The sequence below is a fragment of the Scyliorhinus torazame genome, chromosome 7 (genome assembly GCF_047496885.1).
Source record: "Scyliorhinus torazame isolate Kashiwa2021f chromosome 7, sScyTor2.1, whole genome shotgun sequence".
Taxonomy (NCBI): domain Eukaryota; kingdom Metazoa; phylum Chordata; class Chondrichthyes; order Carcharhiniformes; family Scyliorhinidae; genus Scyliorhinus; species Scyliorhinus torazame.
Genome location: NC_092713.1, coordinates 134642425 through 134659749, shown reverse-complemented (window position 1 = coordinate 134659749; position 17325 = coordinate 134642425). Strand labels below are relative to the sequence as shown.

General features: G+C 49.2%; 1 protein-coding gene and 1 long non-coding RNA gene across 3 annotated transcripts in view; one reads left to right on the top strand and one right to left on the bottom strand.

Annotated features, from left to right (window-relative positions):
• The window catches only part of LOC140426580 (uncharacterized), a 185448-nt gene that overhangs the window by 150580 nt on the left and 17543 nt on the right, over positions 1-17325 (top strand). The window lies entirely within an intron of this gene.
• Positions 8706-17325, bottom strand: part of ddr2a (discoidin domain receptor tyrosine kinase 2a) — a 268687-nt gene continuing 260067 nt past the window's right edge. For both annotated transcript variants that reach the window (XM_072511516.1, XM_072511517.1), the window contains 3 exons: positions 16465-16699; positions 15444-15593; positions 8706-9790 (listed from right to left, as the gene is read on the bottom strand). In XM_072511516.1, coding sequence (XP_072367617.1) covers positions 9641-9790; positions 15444-15593; positions 16465-16699 — 535 coding nt within the window. In that variant the 3' untranslated portion in view covers positions 8706-9640. The remainder of the gene's footprint in view (positions 9791-15443; positions 15594-16464; positions 16700-17325) is intronic.

Below are 17325 nucleotides of genomic sequence, written 5' to 3'. Positions count from 1 at the left end.
TCAGCTCCTGCATGCTCCTCATAATCTTGATCCCCAGAGAGATCAAAAATGTATCTGTCTCAGCCTTAATTACATTCAATGATGGAGCACCCACAATCATCCAAGATAGAGAATTCCAAAGATTCACAACCTTTTGAACAAAGAAACTTCTCCTCACCTCCGTCCTAAATGATCAACACCGTATCCTGATACCGTACCCCTGTGTTTTAGATTCCCCAGCCATGGGAAACAAACTCGGTGTCTATCCTGTGAACCCCATATATATTTCAATGAGATCAACTCTTGTTTTTATAAACTCCAGAGGGTGTACACCTAATTTACTCAGCCTCTTATTCTAGCACAACCTCCTCATCCCAGGTACCATTCGAGTGAACCTTCACTCTACTGCCTGCGATGCAATTCTTTCAATGCAGAGATGAAAACTGAAAAAACTGGTTTCACCAAAGCCCTAAATTGTAGCAAACTTCTTTATTTTTGTCCTCCAGTCCCCTTGCAAGAAAGCTTAATATACTATTTGCCTTCCTTTTAAAAAAATATTTAGAGTACCCAATTATTTTCTTCCAATTAAGGGGCAATTTAGTGTGGCCAATCCACCCACCCTGCACATTTTTTGGTTTGTGGGGGTGAAAGTCACGCAGACACGGGGAGAATGTGCAAACTCCACATGGGCAGTGACCCAGGACCGGGATTCGAACTCGGGTCCTCAGTGCCATAGTCCCAGTGCAAACCACTGCACCACCGTGCTGCCCTGTCACATACTATTTGCCTTCCTAACTGCTTGCTGTACCTGCATGCTAATTTTATGGGCGTAATTGTCTCAGAATTTGGCTTCCAGTCCCCACCACAGAGGTATTGGGCATAACTCCCACCCGGACATCATTGGGGGCTTCCTCGCACCCCCCCCCCCCCCCCCCCCCCCACGACCACTGCAGAAGAATCTCTCCCGTGGCCTCCCGCTCCCCCCCCCCCCCCCCCCCCTCCCTGCCATCGCACCTGCAACTTTTCCCCCAGAGCCCACTTTCCCACCTTCCCCCTATCACACATTAGTGGAACCACCCCCACTTGACACTGCCAACCTGTGTCGGGCAGTGCTAGGATGAAGTGCCATGTCCCTATCCAACTGGGGCTATTCTTACCTCTGAACTTCCGGAGGGATCCCCTCAACTGTTTCTCATTTTGGTATGAGGTATTAATATTTAGTGAGGGTAGATCATGCGGCAGGGAGGCCGTTAATAATATTAAAATTTATTAAAATGGGTTTAAATGATAGGGCAGCACGGTGGCGCAGTGGTTAGAATTGCAGTCTCCGGCACCGAGGTCCCAGGTTCGAACCCGGCTCTGGGTCACTGTCCGTGTGGAGTTTGCACATTCTCCCTGTGTTTGCGAGGGTTTCACCCCCACAACCCAAAGATGTGCAGGGTAAGTGGATTGGCCACATTAAATTGCCCCTTAATTGGAAAAAATGAATTGGGCACTCTAAATTTAAAAAATATATATATATATATATTTAAATGACGTTCCTGCCCTTTGTGAGTATGAACCTCATGACTTTGTGGTGAGGGGCCGGGAAAATCAGGAAACACAATCTCTCCTGATTTTCTGCCTACATCGCCATTGTCTCTCACGGTGATCCTGGGTTGAAAATCGCTCCCCATACGTTTCTTATCCAAGCACATCCAAGTCCTTCTGAGCATCAACATCTGAAAGTTTCACACAAAGAATTCTTGTTTTCTATTCCGACTATCAAAGCCAATAACTTCCCACTTCCCTACATTATATTCCATCTGCTGCCTTGGTGCCCACTCACGTAACGTATTTCTCTTTGCAGCCTCTCTGTGTCCTTCTCACAGCTTGAATTCCCATTTAACTTTGCATTGTCAGCAAGCTTGGATACATTCCTCTGTTTCTTAAGTCATTCATGTAGGGCGCGATCTACCGTCTATGTTACGTCCAAAAGGCAGCGTGGTGTGGCGCAGCCTGCAGATGCTGGGAGATACCTCTTCCGGGATCACCCCCGACTCGCCATGTCACGATGTGAATCCCGCCCATTGTGAGCAGATCACTTTTTAGCAAATCTGCATATTAGAGCAAGACAGCTAGTCTCATTCTAATATGCGCTCCCATGATCTAACCATGGCATTGGGATCTAACCCCTTCACCTTTCAGATCTCGGGCAAGTGCCATTCAGTGCTGGTCACCACAAATGGTGACCAGATGGAATGGCACTCATGGGGGTCTCCCAGGGGATTGGAGGTCCCTTGGTGCTTGCCTGCTGGGCAGGATGCCATCCTGGCACTGCTGATGCCACCTTGGCTCTGCCAGCCAGGCCCTCCAAAGGGGTACAGTTAGGGTGCCAGGCAGGCAGTGCCAAGCTGGCATTTTCTCCACAACAGGGACTGGGCCCAGGGGTGTCCTGTATGGATGCAGGGGGGTCGGAAGACCCCCTTTTGGTGAGTTGGTGCTTTGTGGGGATTTGGGCATCGCGTCAGGGGTCAAGAGGTCAGGATGCCATTTTAAAATGGTGTCCTGATCTCCTTCTACACCGAGGAGGAGCTCCTTAGTGCAGAAAATGAGAGTAAGTGCGGCCTCATCGGGGAGTTCCCTGCTGAGGCCCTGAATCTACCCAAATGGGAACAGAGTCCCATTCGAGTGCATGGGGTTTCTCGGCACTCCGAGTGCCAGGAAACACCCAGCTAAATGTGCTTGTTATGGGGCGCTATTCCATTCAGGCAGATTGCGTCCATAGATTGTAAATAACTGAAACCCCAGCACTGATTCTTGAAGCACTCCACTAGTTACAGACTGCTAGCTTGTAAATGCCGCATTTGCTCTACTCTTTACTTCTCCATTTACCAATCCTCTATCCATATTACGACACCACCTCCCAACTCCATGAGCCCTTACCTTTTGTGGGGTCTGTTTGACAAATTAACCTATGAACCTCATTCACAAACAGAACAATTGTATGTGGCAAGATTCTTGACACAAAGCCTTACTCAGAGAATTGGTTGTGGGGATCAGCTAAGCAATTCAAATCAAGCAAAATCCTGGCACTGGGTGCCTCACTTTACAAAGTTTACTCCAAGGTATCCGAGTTCAGGTAACTGAAACCACTGAACTCTGTAACAAAACCGTTTGTGATACATAATTAATAAATAATATTTCATGAAATGAGTACGGGTAATATTTCTTCATCAGAACTGATCGTACTTACAGCAATTATGCTTCATAGCATCTCTGTAAGTTATTGTTTTGATATTGGTAGAACCATTTGTACAAAATATTGCATAAATGGACTATTGATCTATACTGCCAGAGTTTAGAAGAATGCGAAGACATCTCATTGAAACAGAAAATTCTTAAGAAACTTGACAGGTTAGATGCTCGGAGATTGTTACCCCTGGCTGGGGATTCGGGAACATCGAGTCAGGTAAGAGGTTGCCCATTTAAGACTGAAACGGGAAAATATTTCTTCACTCCAAGGGTTGTGAACCTTTGGAATTCCCAGACCACAGAGGGCTGTGGATGTTCAATCCTTGAGTGGATTCACAATAGAGATTGATTAATCTTTGGAGACAGGGTATCAAGGGATATGAAGCCAGTTCAGCTAGGTGCTGATGAGGTAGAAGATCAGCCATGATCTTACTGAATGGTGGGGCAGGCTCAAGGGGCCGAATAGCCTTCTCCTGCTCCTCTTTTCTTATAGACATTTGAGCATCCTTTTTATCTGGACTTTAATTGGGAATTGGAAATAAGAGGTGGACGTTTTCACCCACATCTGTTAACGCCTCCCACCTCTGATGGGCAAAGTATTACATTTGTCTGGAATTCCTGGCTTGCAGGCCAAACATTTCTGGAGCTGGGTACAAACAGAGATGTGGTTCAGAGAATTAAACACAGCAATGGACACGTTGGCCAGTTGGAAGTTTGGTTAAAAATAAAGCACTGCTGAACGGTTTCTAAGAAAACCAGGGGCGAAATTCTCCCCCAACGGCGGGATGCCCGCCGACTGGCGCCAAAGCCGGCGCAAATCAGACGGGCATCGCGCCGGCAAAAAGGTGCGGAAGTCTCCGCATCTTTGGCGGCCTAGCCCCAACAATGAGGGGCTAGGCCGACGCCGGAGGGATTTCCGCCCCGCCAGCTGGCGGAAATGGCGTTTGTTGCCCCGCCAGCTGGCGCGGAAATGCGGCGCATGCGCGGGAGCGTCAGCGGCCGCTGTCAGTTTCCCCGCGCATGCGCGGGAGCGTCAGCGGCCGCCGAAAGTTTCCCGCGCATGCGCAGTGGGGAGAGTCTCTTCCGCCTCCGCCATGGTGGAGGCCGTAGCGGAGGCGGAAGGGAAAGAGTGCCCCCACGGCACAGGCCCGCCCGCGGATCGGTGGGCCCCGATCGCGGGCCAGGCCACCGTGGGGGCACCCCCCGGGGTCAGATCGCCCCGCGCACCCCCCCAGGACCCCGGAGCCCGCCCACGCTGCCTGGTCCCGCCGGTAAATACCAGGTTTGATTTACGTCGGCGGGACAGGCAATTCCTGGGCGGGACTTCGGCCCATCCGGGCCGGAGAATCCAGCGGGGGGTCCCGCCAACCGGCGCGGCTGGATTCTCGCCCCCCGCCCAATCTCCGGGAGCGGAGACTTCGGCGGGGGCGGGATTCACGGCGGCCAACGGCCATTCTCCGACCCGGCGGGGGGTCGGAGAATGACGCCCCAGGTGTGTAAATATTGGGTATGTTACACTTTGGAAAGTATTCCAAATTCCTCTCATCTCCCACACTCCCATTTTATTCCTGTTCATCATATTTGTGCTTCTTCCCTTTGCACAGTACGCCAGACTGTGACCTGGACAGTCCCAGTCATCTTCCTAAAGGAGATTGAAAGGAAATGCATAAAATCTTGGAGTAAAAAGTGCACTTGCAAACAATCATTGCTCTGTTTGAATAAAGGCTTGTATACTAATCTGCTGATTAATTTGGTATTCTTGCTGTAAATAAAACAGCTCAGTTTCAGAATCACTTTTTTGATGAATCAGAAAACCGAATAAAAATTGACTTCCCTTGCAGTAAATAATAAGATGAAAATGTGTCAGCAAATTCCCCACCCCAAAGAGCCACCAGCTCGAACTTCTCACTTGTTCACCCTTTAGATGGTTTCCCCATTCACCTCTTTCTGGTTTCTGCTTCTCACCAGGCCTCAGATGATGAAAAACATCCAGAGTGCGATTAAACGGCCTTGTCGCACCTGACAGTGTCTGGACGAGGCCTTTGAATCTTGCGAGAGGCAGCGGAGAGAAGCTACCCGAGCCAAAACATCCAGGAAAGTGCTGTTGTATAGCTGGGTGCTTCTCGCCGCTGTAGCTGCCAAGAAAACCCCGCAAATTGCACCCAAAACTGGACAGATTGTTTCTGTTTAAATCGCGCCCATCGTCTCCACTAAATAGTATTAATCTATCATTTCCTCTGCATACAGATGTGTTTTTGCATGTATACTTGCAATTATGTACTTGTGTATGCAGGCAAATGGACATATGCATTTAAACTATGCATTTGAGCTTACTTGTGTGAAGCAATGAAAATATATGCTTTCACAGAAAGATATGCAGAATATGAAACCTGTAGAAATCAGGGGCGTCATTCTCCGACCCCCCGCCGGGTCGGAGAATGGCCGTTGGCCGCCGTGAATCCCGCCCCCGCCGAAGTCTCCGCTCCCGGAGATTGGGCGGGGGCGGGAATCCGGCCGCGCTGGTTGGCGGGACCCCCCGCTGGATTCTCCGGCCCGGATGGGCCGAAGTCCCACCCAGGAATTGCCTGTCCCGCCGACGTAAATCAAACCTGGTATTTACCGGCGGGACCAGGCGGCGTGGGCGGACTCCGGGGTCCTGGGGGGGGGGGCCGCGGGGGGATCTGACCCCGTGGGGTGCCCCCACGGTGGCCTGGCCCGCGATCGGGGCCCACCGATCCGCGGGCGGGCCTGTGCCGTGGGGGCACTCTTTCCCTTCCGCCTCCGCTACGGCCTCCACCATGGCGGAGGCGGAAGAGACTCTCCCCACTGCGCATGCGCGGGAAACTGACAGCGGCCGCTGATGCTCCCGCGCATGCGCTGGGAAACTGACAGTGGCCGCTGACGCTCCCGCGCATGCGCCGCATTTCCGCGCCAGCTGGCGGGGAAACAAACGCCATTTCCGCCAGCTGGCGGGGCGGAAATCCCTCCGGCGTCGGCCTAGCCCCTCAATGTTGGGGCTAGGCCGCCAAAGATGCGGAGCCTTCCGCACCTTTGGGCCGGCGCGATGCCCGTCTGATTGGCGCCGGCTTTGGCGCCAGTCGGCGGACATCCCGCCGCTGGGGGAGAATTTCGCCCAAGAACTGTAGCTTATGGTCAAGACTCACACAGGCTATCCAATCATGATATATTTCGAAGATGCTCAAGTTTGTTTAAAGATGCACTTCCACAGATTTCATCAGTGAACATAAAAGGTATTTATTAAAAAGAATGGTGCAGTACATGGACTGCAGCTCATTCCCAAAATGTCTCTGCCTGGGAGCCTTTCTCACCATGGGGGTGATTATCCACTCTGAGTCCCCATTGGTAACCCAGGCCCGGTGATCCTTCATAAATCCGTCCAGTGCAGAAAGAGGCCATTTGGTCCATAGTGTCTGCACCGACCCTCCGAAAGAGCACTCCACCTAAGCCCACTTCCCAACCGTATCCTTGTAACCCCACCTAACCTTTGGACACTAAAGGGCAATTTAGCTTGGCCAATCCACCTAACCTGCACACCTTTGGACTGTGGGAGGAAACCGGAGCACCCGGAAGGAACCCACACAGACACGGGGGGGAAAGTGCAAACTCCACACAGACAATCATCCAAAGCTGGAATTGAACTCGGGACCCTGGTGCTATGAGGCAGCAGTGCCCACCACTGTGCCACTGTGCTGTGTTGTGCTTAAAGGGACAATCAACACAGTTTGACTAAAAACACCCATCAAGTTTGAGAAATTGGTAGCACAGCTGGTGGGAAAGAATTTGTTTTGTTCAAGCTTGACGCTGTGGGATGTCTGTTAAAGTATTTTCCCACAAGGAGAAGACAAAGAAGAGTTATTTTAAACAAAGGCTAAAACCAGGGGGCTAGATTCTCTGCCGGCGGGATGCTCCATTTTGCTGGCAGCCCGGGGTCTTCCCGACAGCGTGGGGCTGCCCCAGACTAAGTCCCCACACCGTCGGGAAAACTGTGGTATTTTACGCCAGGAGAACTTGCATCAAAAGGTCACCAATTCCCCACTTTGCTAGGGGCTAGCTGGGAGCCGGCGTAGAGATCGCAGCTCTAGCTGCCGATACGGCCCCCAGCACTTCCGGTTCAGAGGTCACGCATGTGCACGGCGGCGGCCTGCAGCGGCCGTGCTGTGCTCCATGACGGACTCAGCCCGCGGACCTGGACCACCAAAGTAGTACCCCGTATTGGTCGTCCGCACACATTTCCCCAGCCCCAAATTAAGCGTCCCATGCCCGCTGATTTGACCTCCACCGACAGTGACGGCCCCGGACTTAGTCCGCAACCGCCATGCGAGGATCCCAGACGGTGTGAGCACACGTAAGCCACATCGTCAGGAATTCGGCCGGTCGGCAACGGAGCATCGCGGGGCGGTTGCCTGGGGCAATGGATACTCGGCGCGGTGTAAAAAACCCGATTTCGGCGCCAAAACGGATTGTCCGCCCCATCGCCGAACACGATTCCGGCATCGGGGAGCGGAGAATCCAGCCTCAGATTTGTATCAGTCAGTGTCCCAGGACTTGATAAGTATACTAATTACCAGCTAACAAACAAAGCACTCAGACTTCACTTCTGGATAATTGCCGACTTAGTCAACGTGAACCACATTCGGCAGAAGAACACTGGAAGGTCATAATTTTCCCCCAACTTACCACATGCTAATGGAATTGAACTGTAGAAGAAACAATAGGTCACATTTTTCCTTTGAATTCTGGGATGCAGCTGAGATGGAGGTGATGTAACTCCATGGCCTGAATTTCCAGGATGCTGGGGCTTGGCCATTAATTTCTGTAAGGCAGGACCTCTGCTCCTCACTGTGGATGTCGTCACACCTTGGAGAGCTACCAGCCAATCAGATTGGCCAGATGGGGTATTGCAGGGAGCTGCCTGGCACTAATTCCCAGGAACTGGAGGTCAAGGTATGTGGCAGGGGTCCTAGCGCAGGGAGGGTAGGAAACGCCTGTGGGGTTGTGAGGGGGGTGATTGGAGTCTCATGAGATAGGCCGAGGGGTGGGTGGGGAGGTCCAGGACATCAATGGGAATTAAGGCGAGGGTGCCCCCGGTCAGAATGGGATTTTTGATGGAGGCACACTTCCCCCTTCCTGCCCGATTTCCCACTATGTGTCCCTCCCTCTACCCACCACCGAGCTGTCACCCACTTACCAACATAAAAGCTGAGGCTGAGCAGGAAATGGCCATTAAATGGCCACTTGAGGGCCTTAATTGGAGCAAGGGCAGACTTTTGTCTGAGACCCTACCCACCCCTGCTTAAAATCTAGTCCAGTGAGATTTCCATTATGCCACCATATTGTATTGAATTATTGCATTGGTAAAGAGTAAGAAAGATTTTTGATAGACAACTAAAGATTTGGAGAGTTTCCCAGTCAGAACTCTCGAATTCTCCCGTTTAGGACTAAGAAAAGTCTCATAGATAGTACTGAAAAGATTGATATTTGCACATATATTTAATAAAATTTGCATAAATATCTAAATACAGTTGGGTAACTGCGCTCAAAATGAAAACATCTAGACAATATACAGATATCCAAAATCAAAATAATAAAGCAATGATGCAAGTCTGCCAATAGACATTTTGATACCTAAATTAAACCAGCATCCTTATTGCTTGGTCATAACTCAAAGAACAACATGCATTAGTAGACTTACTGTTGATGCTGTAATATGTCATGAAGCCATAAGCAACCTTATTCTTGAATATAAATTGCACTTTGAAAGCACTCATGACTGTGCTCTTCCTAGACATTAGTAGCAAAAAAGTGCTTCTTTTTAAAAAAATGAAAAATACTTTCTCTGTATTCCGAAGCGATGTGCTTTGATGTGAACTAGATGCGAAAGAAAAATCATAGACAAAACACTTTGCCAAATACGTTATACCCTCCTATTCCAAACAGCATTTACAATTTCTCCTGAAGATTTACTGAAAAATGTGAATAGAACATTTTGAATAATGGTGGTCATAGAAAGGAATTTCTTCTATTACATGATTTCTTCTATTATCTCAATTTCTACATGTCCTTGTACCTTACCAAGAAACCTTCTGCTCGGATATGGCTCTGCTTTCATTACTTTGTCCGCTTAATTGTAGGAAGTCCAAATGAACAAGGCAAAGATGTTTGTCCAGAGCCATATCACTAAGTTCCAATCTCCACTTTTTTATTGTGAAAATAAGACTTTCCACTTGCAAATGTTCTCTTAATTTTTTCCTCCTTTAAATATGCTTCCATCTTTCGGCACTGGAAACTGTGACTTTCATTCCTCACCCTCCACAATTTAAACACGCCAGAAAATGCGTGATAGTAATTTTCATGAAAAGGTCTATTTAAAGTCATGACTGTTTGGCCGCCCCCCCTCGCAATGCACTCATTCTTCCATCCCTTGTGCAATGGCGGATTCCTGCAAAACGTGGTGAATATCTTGGAATGTGGGCCGGGTTTTGGGTTCACGTCGCCAACAGCTGAGCATCAGCTTGTACACACCTTTCGGGCAGATCGCTGGCCGAGCGAGATAAACCTACACACAATAGAACAGAGAAGCAAAACCAGTGTCAGAAATCCATTGGCGTGGATTACAATAAAACCCACGGTAATGTTGCAACAAAAAGGAACACGCATTTAGATAGCACCATTCATGGCTGCAAATGTCTCAAAATGTTTTACATCCAATGTAGTATTCTTTGAAGTATAGTCACCATTCTAGTGTGGGGAACTGTGGCAGCCAATTGTTGCACAGGAAGCTCCCACAAACAACAATGTGATACTGACACAATCATCTATTTTATTGATGTTGATTGTGGGTACAATATTGACCAGGGTTTCATAGAATTTACAGTGCTGAAGGAGGCCATTCGGCCCATCGAGTCTGCATCGGCCCTTGGAAAGACCATCCTGCCCAAGCCCACACCGCCACCCTATCCCCGTAACCCCACTTAACCTTTTTGGACATTAAAGGGCAATTTTGCATGGCCAATCCACCTAACCTGCACATCTTTGGGCTGTGGGAGGAAACCGGAGCACCCGGAGGAAACCCACGCAGACACGGGGAGAAAGTGCAGACTCCGCACAGACAGGCCGGAATTGAACCCGGGTCCCTGGCGCTGTGAGGCAGCAGTGCTAATCACTGTGCCGCCCAAAATAGTATGGTGGAATCTTTTACATCCACCTGAGAGGGAAGACGGGGTCACATTTTAACATCTTATTTGAAAAATGGCACCACTAACAATGCAGCACTCTGTCAGTACTATACCGAGAGTGTCAGCATAAATTTTGTCCTTGAATCCATAGACTTCTGACTCAGTGGCGGGAGTGCTATCAACTCTACCACAACTAATACCTAATGAAAGTATCCAACAAGAAAATACACCAGAGGAAAAGGATGGTTACACTGAAACAGCTTCTTTTCAGATACTGACTGACCTGCTACATGTTTCCTGCAATCATTCTTTTTGTTTATTCTAGCTGTTGCACAGAATTGCTATATATCAAATCAACTTTATGAATTTACTGCGGGGCAACCACAGATTGGTGTTTGAAAGACTCTACCAGCTTTCCAATGACTGAATCAGTAGCTGTTAAGATGGCCACCAGAGTCTGTGGACCTCAGGTTTCCAGAAAGTTCTCAATTGAATGACCATGTTTGGGGTGCCCTCGCTGTAATGGACATTCTGAGATGAGACCAATGTGGAATTTACACCTCCTATTTATCCAAAACCCAGAATCTCTGGATTCCTGAACATGTCTCCGAGCTCAACACTTAGCAAAGAGAGCTGCAGAGAAACCAATTTATTATAAGCTGGTGTGAACAGTCACCATACATTTCCCCACTGTGTAGCAGTGGCTTCTAACTTCAAACCATTTAAGTGAACAATAGATCAATATTGACTCCAGATGACAAATCTTATCACTCCAAGGGCAAGACAGAAACAAATGAGTCTGGAAGCCAACTGCATCTTGCAAACGTGAACCATGTCTACTCTTTGACCACCTAAGCGCCACAAGCAGTGTTTTTTTAAAAGTGTGTTTTTATTGGGTTTTCACATTTTGTATTTCACAACTCATACGTTACATTTTACATAACCTTGCAGAAAAGTGTAAACAAAATGAGCAAGACTAAAAGGAGATAAAATGACAGGCAGAAATCAGTCAGATATCTACACACAATTGCTTTCCCTCCTGCTGCGACCATGATCCTCCTTTTTTCGGTGTACCTTTGTTCCAGTTCCTAGTTTGGCATATTTACAGATGTCTATCTACAGTTTTGGTCCCTTGACCCTCTTGTTTTCTTTGCATATTCACACCCCCTGTCCCCCTTCCCACTCCCCCTTCCCATCTCTTTCCTTTTCATCATTATCCCGTGATTCGCTTGTGTCTCCCCTTCTTACTCTATTGGTTGCCGGATACAAACAGATCTTGGAAGAAGTTAGTGGACAGCTTCCATGTCCTTTGAAGCCCTCTTCCAAACCTCGGATGGCAAATTTTATTTTCTCTAGTTTGGGAAATTCTGCCAGGTCGGCTAACCAGCCTGCAACCTTGGGTGGTGCTGCTGATCGCCAGCCGAGCAGGATTTTTCAGCGGGAGACCAGGGAGGCAAAGGCTAGGGCCTCGGCCTCCCTCCCAATGAAGATTTCTGGCTGGTCTGAGACCCCGAAGACTGCCCCCACCCTGGACATTGCCTCAAAATAGGTCATCCAGTGCCCGATAAGTCTGGAGCAGTCTCAGAACATGTGAGCGTGGTTGGCCGGGCCTCCCTGGCACCGATCACATTTGTCCTCCACCTCTGGAAAGAACCTACTCATTCGGGTTCTGGTTAGGTGCGCTCTGTGCACAACCTTTAGCTGCGTTAAGCTGAGCCCTGTGCATGTTGAGGTGAAGTTCGCCCTGTGCAGTGCTTCAATCCAGAGTCCTCCCCCTATTTCTAGGCCAAGTTCATCATCCCATATTTCTCTTGTCTCATCTGGGGGTAATGTACCTCCTTCAATAGTCGCCTATACAGGTCTCCAGTTTCCCTTCTCTAGTTTGCATGCATCCAACAGTTCTTCAACTAACAAATATCCTGGTTTCTGGGGGTACGTCGTTGTTTCCTTATGGAGGAAGTTTATGACCTGAATGTATCTTAACTCATTTCCTTTTGGCAATTGGAACCTGTGGTGGTATGTATTAGGGGTATTACGGTACCCAGTGATGCCGAGAGGCTATTGGTGTACAGACACTGGGTTCTGATTGGATCTGCCACCTACTGGCTTCACCCAGTAAGGCGGAGTATAAGAACCCGGGTTCTCCCAGCAGCCGCATTCTGTAACCAAGCTGCTGGGGAACAAGTCTGTGTAATAAAGCCATTGATTGACTTCATCTCTTCTCGCCTCGTGAGTGATTGATTGTGCTGCAGAACCTCTCCGTGAGTTCTCCCAGATTCGCTACTCTGTCGTCCGTGTACATGTCCCTAACCGTCAGTGTCCCCTTGTCCTGTCTCCACCTTTTGAAGTTGGCCCATCGGAGGCTGAGCATCGGAGGATGGCCTTCAGGTAACGTCCTGAGGCCGTCCCAATGGCGTGCGGTGCGCTCCTCGATGACGCTGTTTTGGAGGGGGCGGAGCATCCGAAAACAGGCAACGCCCCTGATTCGGTCATAAACACGGATTCTCCGCCCGATCGCCGGTTACAATATCGGCATCGGGCAACGGAGAATCCCGCCCAGGATGTCTGCAAAGATCAATCAAGCCTAATGACTTGGAGAGTATGGGTGAACCTCATATCCGGTCCCCATAATCAAGGCATCAAGGCAGTCACTCAAGGTATTCAACTGGTGGAAATGAACCAGTAAGCCTAATCATTTGGACAATGAGAACTTGTAGAGACGGGTTCCCAGACATGTACTCATCAAGCTATAATGGGAATGTTTTAAATCCAATCAGTTGAACAATAGAGGGTGACTCCCAGACATGAACTAATTACAGTTACAACGGGGAATGCACTAGTGATAACCACATTTTGAATCATTGGGTGACAGGCCCACTCTTTGTGTAATTAAGTTTCTGCTTTCTCTGCAAAGAGAACAAGCAGCTGAGACAGCAAGAGAGAAGGCCTGAGTGAGGTCCCTCCTTTCTCCCTCTCTCTCCAAACCACCTTGCAAATTTCAAACCCTCTTTGTTGACTGTGACCATCCGGGCACAGCCTGCTGCAAACAGCGGCTTCCTAAAATAATTTGGCACAGCACTACTGTCACAGGGGAGCAATCAAATCAGCCATCTGCATCTTTAAATCACTGAAGGAGTCAGACACCATTGAATTCTGCCTGAAGCCAGCCGAGTCACAAAGGATATTCCTTTTATTTTTACAGACTCTAATATGACTTCCATGGGGGCGATTCTCCGATATGGAGCCCAAGTTTTCGCAACGTCACGTTTCACGACGGCGCGAACCGGGCCCTGGCACAACCGATTCTGGACAGGGAGCCAGCACGGCGCTGGGTCGCGCCAACTTGTGCATGCGCGGGGGGACTTCTTTAGCATGCCTCCCCGACCAATATGGCGTCAGCATTCAGGGGCCGGCCGCGCCATAAAGTAGGCCCGGGCGGGGCAGGGGAGAGGCTGTCCCACCGATCGGTGGGCCCCGATCGCGGGCCAGACCCCATCGGAGGCCCCCCCCCCCTGGTGAAGGAGCCCCCCTCCCCCTCCCCACAGGCCGCCCCCCCGACTGTTCCCGCAGAGTTCCCGCCGGCAGCGACCAGGGGTGAACGGCGCTGGCGGGACTCTGTCGTATCCGTGCGGCCGCTCGGCCCATCCGGGCTGGAGAATCGGCGGACCCGCCGATTCCAGCAGCCCACGGCCGGCGCCGCGCCTCGGAGAATCGCGTGCCAGCGACGGGGCGCAGTTGCGGCGATTCTCCGGCCGGGGCGGGGCTCGGAGAATCGGCCCTCATATTTTTCCCCACTCTGTAATTTATTTGTGTGCATGTGTGACCTTCAAGTGTGTATGTGTGTGTGTGTGTGTGTCAGTGAGTGAGTGTGGTAGGGGCATATGCAGTTCATTCACAATGGGCGGGATCCAGATTTGCATATTCAAGTGAGCAGTTAGGCTCGCTTGAATATGTTCACGTCGGAGATACCCAAAACGTGGGATTTAACGCCCTCTCCTTGGAGACCCTAGAAGAGCGCCGTTTAGCACTGGTCTCCACCAACATGGACCTGCCGCACCGGCACTTTGGGGGTCTCCAAAGTTATTGGGGCCTCTGGGTGGTCGGGCTCTGTACAAGGTGGTACCCTGGTACCCCTGGCATTACCATGGTGCCCAGGTGGCACTGCTAGGCTGGCTAGGTACCCGGGTGGCATCTTGCTTGTGCCAGTGATTGGGCTCGGGGAAGACGTGCCCTTATGAGTTGGGGTGCGGTGGTCTTGAGATCTCATTGGTAAGTTGGGATGTTAGGGGTCCAGAGGCCATGGTGGGGGTTCAGAGATCGGTGCGCTATTTTTTAATGGCACCCCGATCTCTTCCTGTACTGGCGAGTGGGGCTCGGTTGTGAAGAAATGGAATTAAGTGGCAGGATTTTCCTTGTCGAGACCCAGAAATGAATCACAGTCCCATTTAATAGTGGGGTTATTCTCGATGCTGGTAACACCGGGAAACACTGGCTAAACGTGCCCGACACATGAATTTCATTTCCGTTAAATTGCACCTACTGTTTATCTGTCTGCTTAGCTCAGTTGATTGGACTTTTACTTCAGGCAGAACATTATGGGTTCATGTTGCTCTTGCAGAGTGCCAGCATGGACAATTAGGCTGAAAAGCCTCCTTTTGTGTTATAGCCATTCTATGATTACAGGTCTCACTCCAAGACTTGAGCACATAATTCAGACTGATAATTCGGTGCTGTGTTGGGCAGACTGCTGCAGTGTTGGACATTCCCCATTTCACATAGTCCCCTTTCAGGTTTGTATCTATGTATTTACATTCTGTATTTATGTTTGCCCTATGTTTTTTTCCATGTAGGGAATGATCTGCCTGGACTGTACACAGAACAATACTTTTCACTGTACCTCAGTACACGTGACAATAAACAAATCCAAAAATCCAAATCATGGGGTACATTGTTGGATAGAAATGGACAGGGCTGAGTATAATGTTTATAAATTGAATACATGATAAGTTTAAGATAATTTTAATACAAGCTTACTTGTCGGCCCTGATCCCTGAAGAACTCGCCAGTATTTTCAATGACTTGTTCATCTGATAGTTGAGAGTATGGCTGTTCTCGGCAGAAGGTTAAGGACTCCCATAGGGTCACGCCAAAAGCCCACACATCACTTGCTGTGGTAAACTTGCCCTAAAGTGAAAGTAGGCAAAATAAGGAAACATCACCACCTTTGTTCAAGAATCGCTTTGTATTGTGATCCTCTAATTTACTGTCTTTCTACTTGGTCTATGCGTTCTACTTTAATTTCAGTGTTGCTCTTATTTTTCTTATGCTGATGAGGCATGATGAAGTAGGAGGCTCATGTGGATCATAAACACCATCTGGACCTGTTAGGTCCAGTGGCCAGGCTGAGCGCTGTAAATGCTATGTCATTCTTTGTTAGGGTTGTCAATTGTGATTACGTTTATTCCTGGAGATTATCACATGACTCACGCCCCCCCCCCCCCCCCCCCATCACCCATTCATCGGCCAACATAGAATCCCTACCATGCACAATGAGGCCATTTGGCCCATTGTGTCGGCACCGACCCTCAAAAGAACACCCTACCTGGATCCAATCACCTGCCATGTCCCCGTATCGCCACCTAACCTTGGGTCACGAAGGGGAAAGTTAGAATGGCTAATCCACCTAACCTGCACATCTTTGGACTGTGGGAGGAAAGCGAAGCACCCGGAGGAAACCCACGCAGACACGGAGAATGTGCAAACTCCCCACAGAAAATCAGCCAAGGTTGAAATCGAACCCAAATCCCTGGCGCTGTGAGACAGCAGTGCTAACCACTGTGCCACCGTATCGCCTTTGGATATATCCGTCCTTGTGACGTATTGCCTGCCGACACCAATTGGAAAGCAAACAGGTTAATTACCCAATTGGATGATTGTTGAAAGATAAAATAAAACCGTTTGCTTCATCAATGCCTGGGGAATGCAGCCTCCAGACATGCATGTACACATGTGCACATTACCGCCAGTGAGTTAGAATACAAGTTGAGGTGCTCACCAGTAGAATGCTCTCCCAGGACATCCAGCGAATAGGAAGCACAGCTCGCCCTTGGATTCGGTAGTAATCTCCACTGTACAGGTTACGGCTCATACCAAAGTCAGCTATCTTGATTGTGTAATTCTTACCCACCAGGCAGTTCCGTGTGGCAAGGTCACGATGAACAAAGTTGAGTGAGGAGAGGTACTTCATGCCGGAAGCTATCTGCATGGCCATCAATATGAGGTTGGCATAGCTGAGATTAGAAAAGAAACAGACACAACTGAAAGGAGATGTTGTTGATTTCCACGCCTGCTTCTTATGTCAAGAACAGGGGCGTCATTCTCCGCCGGCGGGAGTCTCCGTTTTGCCGGCACCGGGGGGTTTCCCGACGGCGTGGGGCTGCCCCACAATGGGAAACCCCATTGACCGGCCGGTGTTACGGAGACTCCCGCCGGCCGGTCGGGGCAGAAATGTGGCGGGGCGGGTAGGAGAATTTCGCCCCAGATACCAAAAGCGGCCTGTAGATTTTGATTGCATAGCTTAAACAGAGGCCTAGGAAATGAGTTACTACTACTTTGTACAGCAAGTTTGACAAAAGAAATGACATCAGCAGCTAAATATACTGGTAAACAAATCATGTACACACAGACATTCTGAACAGTTCCTGACTGAATCCAAACTGAATTTAATTTGTTGATATTATGAACAAATATCATATAAAAACCAAAGCCTATGCATGAGCTTATTAGCAAAGGCTTACCTTTACACATTTGAATAAGCTCAGTTTTTACTTTAATATCTCCCCTGTGCTCTTCAGATAGATCAGCAACACTATAATGCTATAAAGTATCATAGCAAGCATTAAAGTGACATTGAACA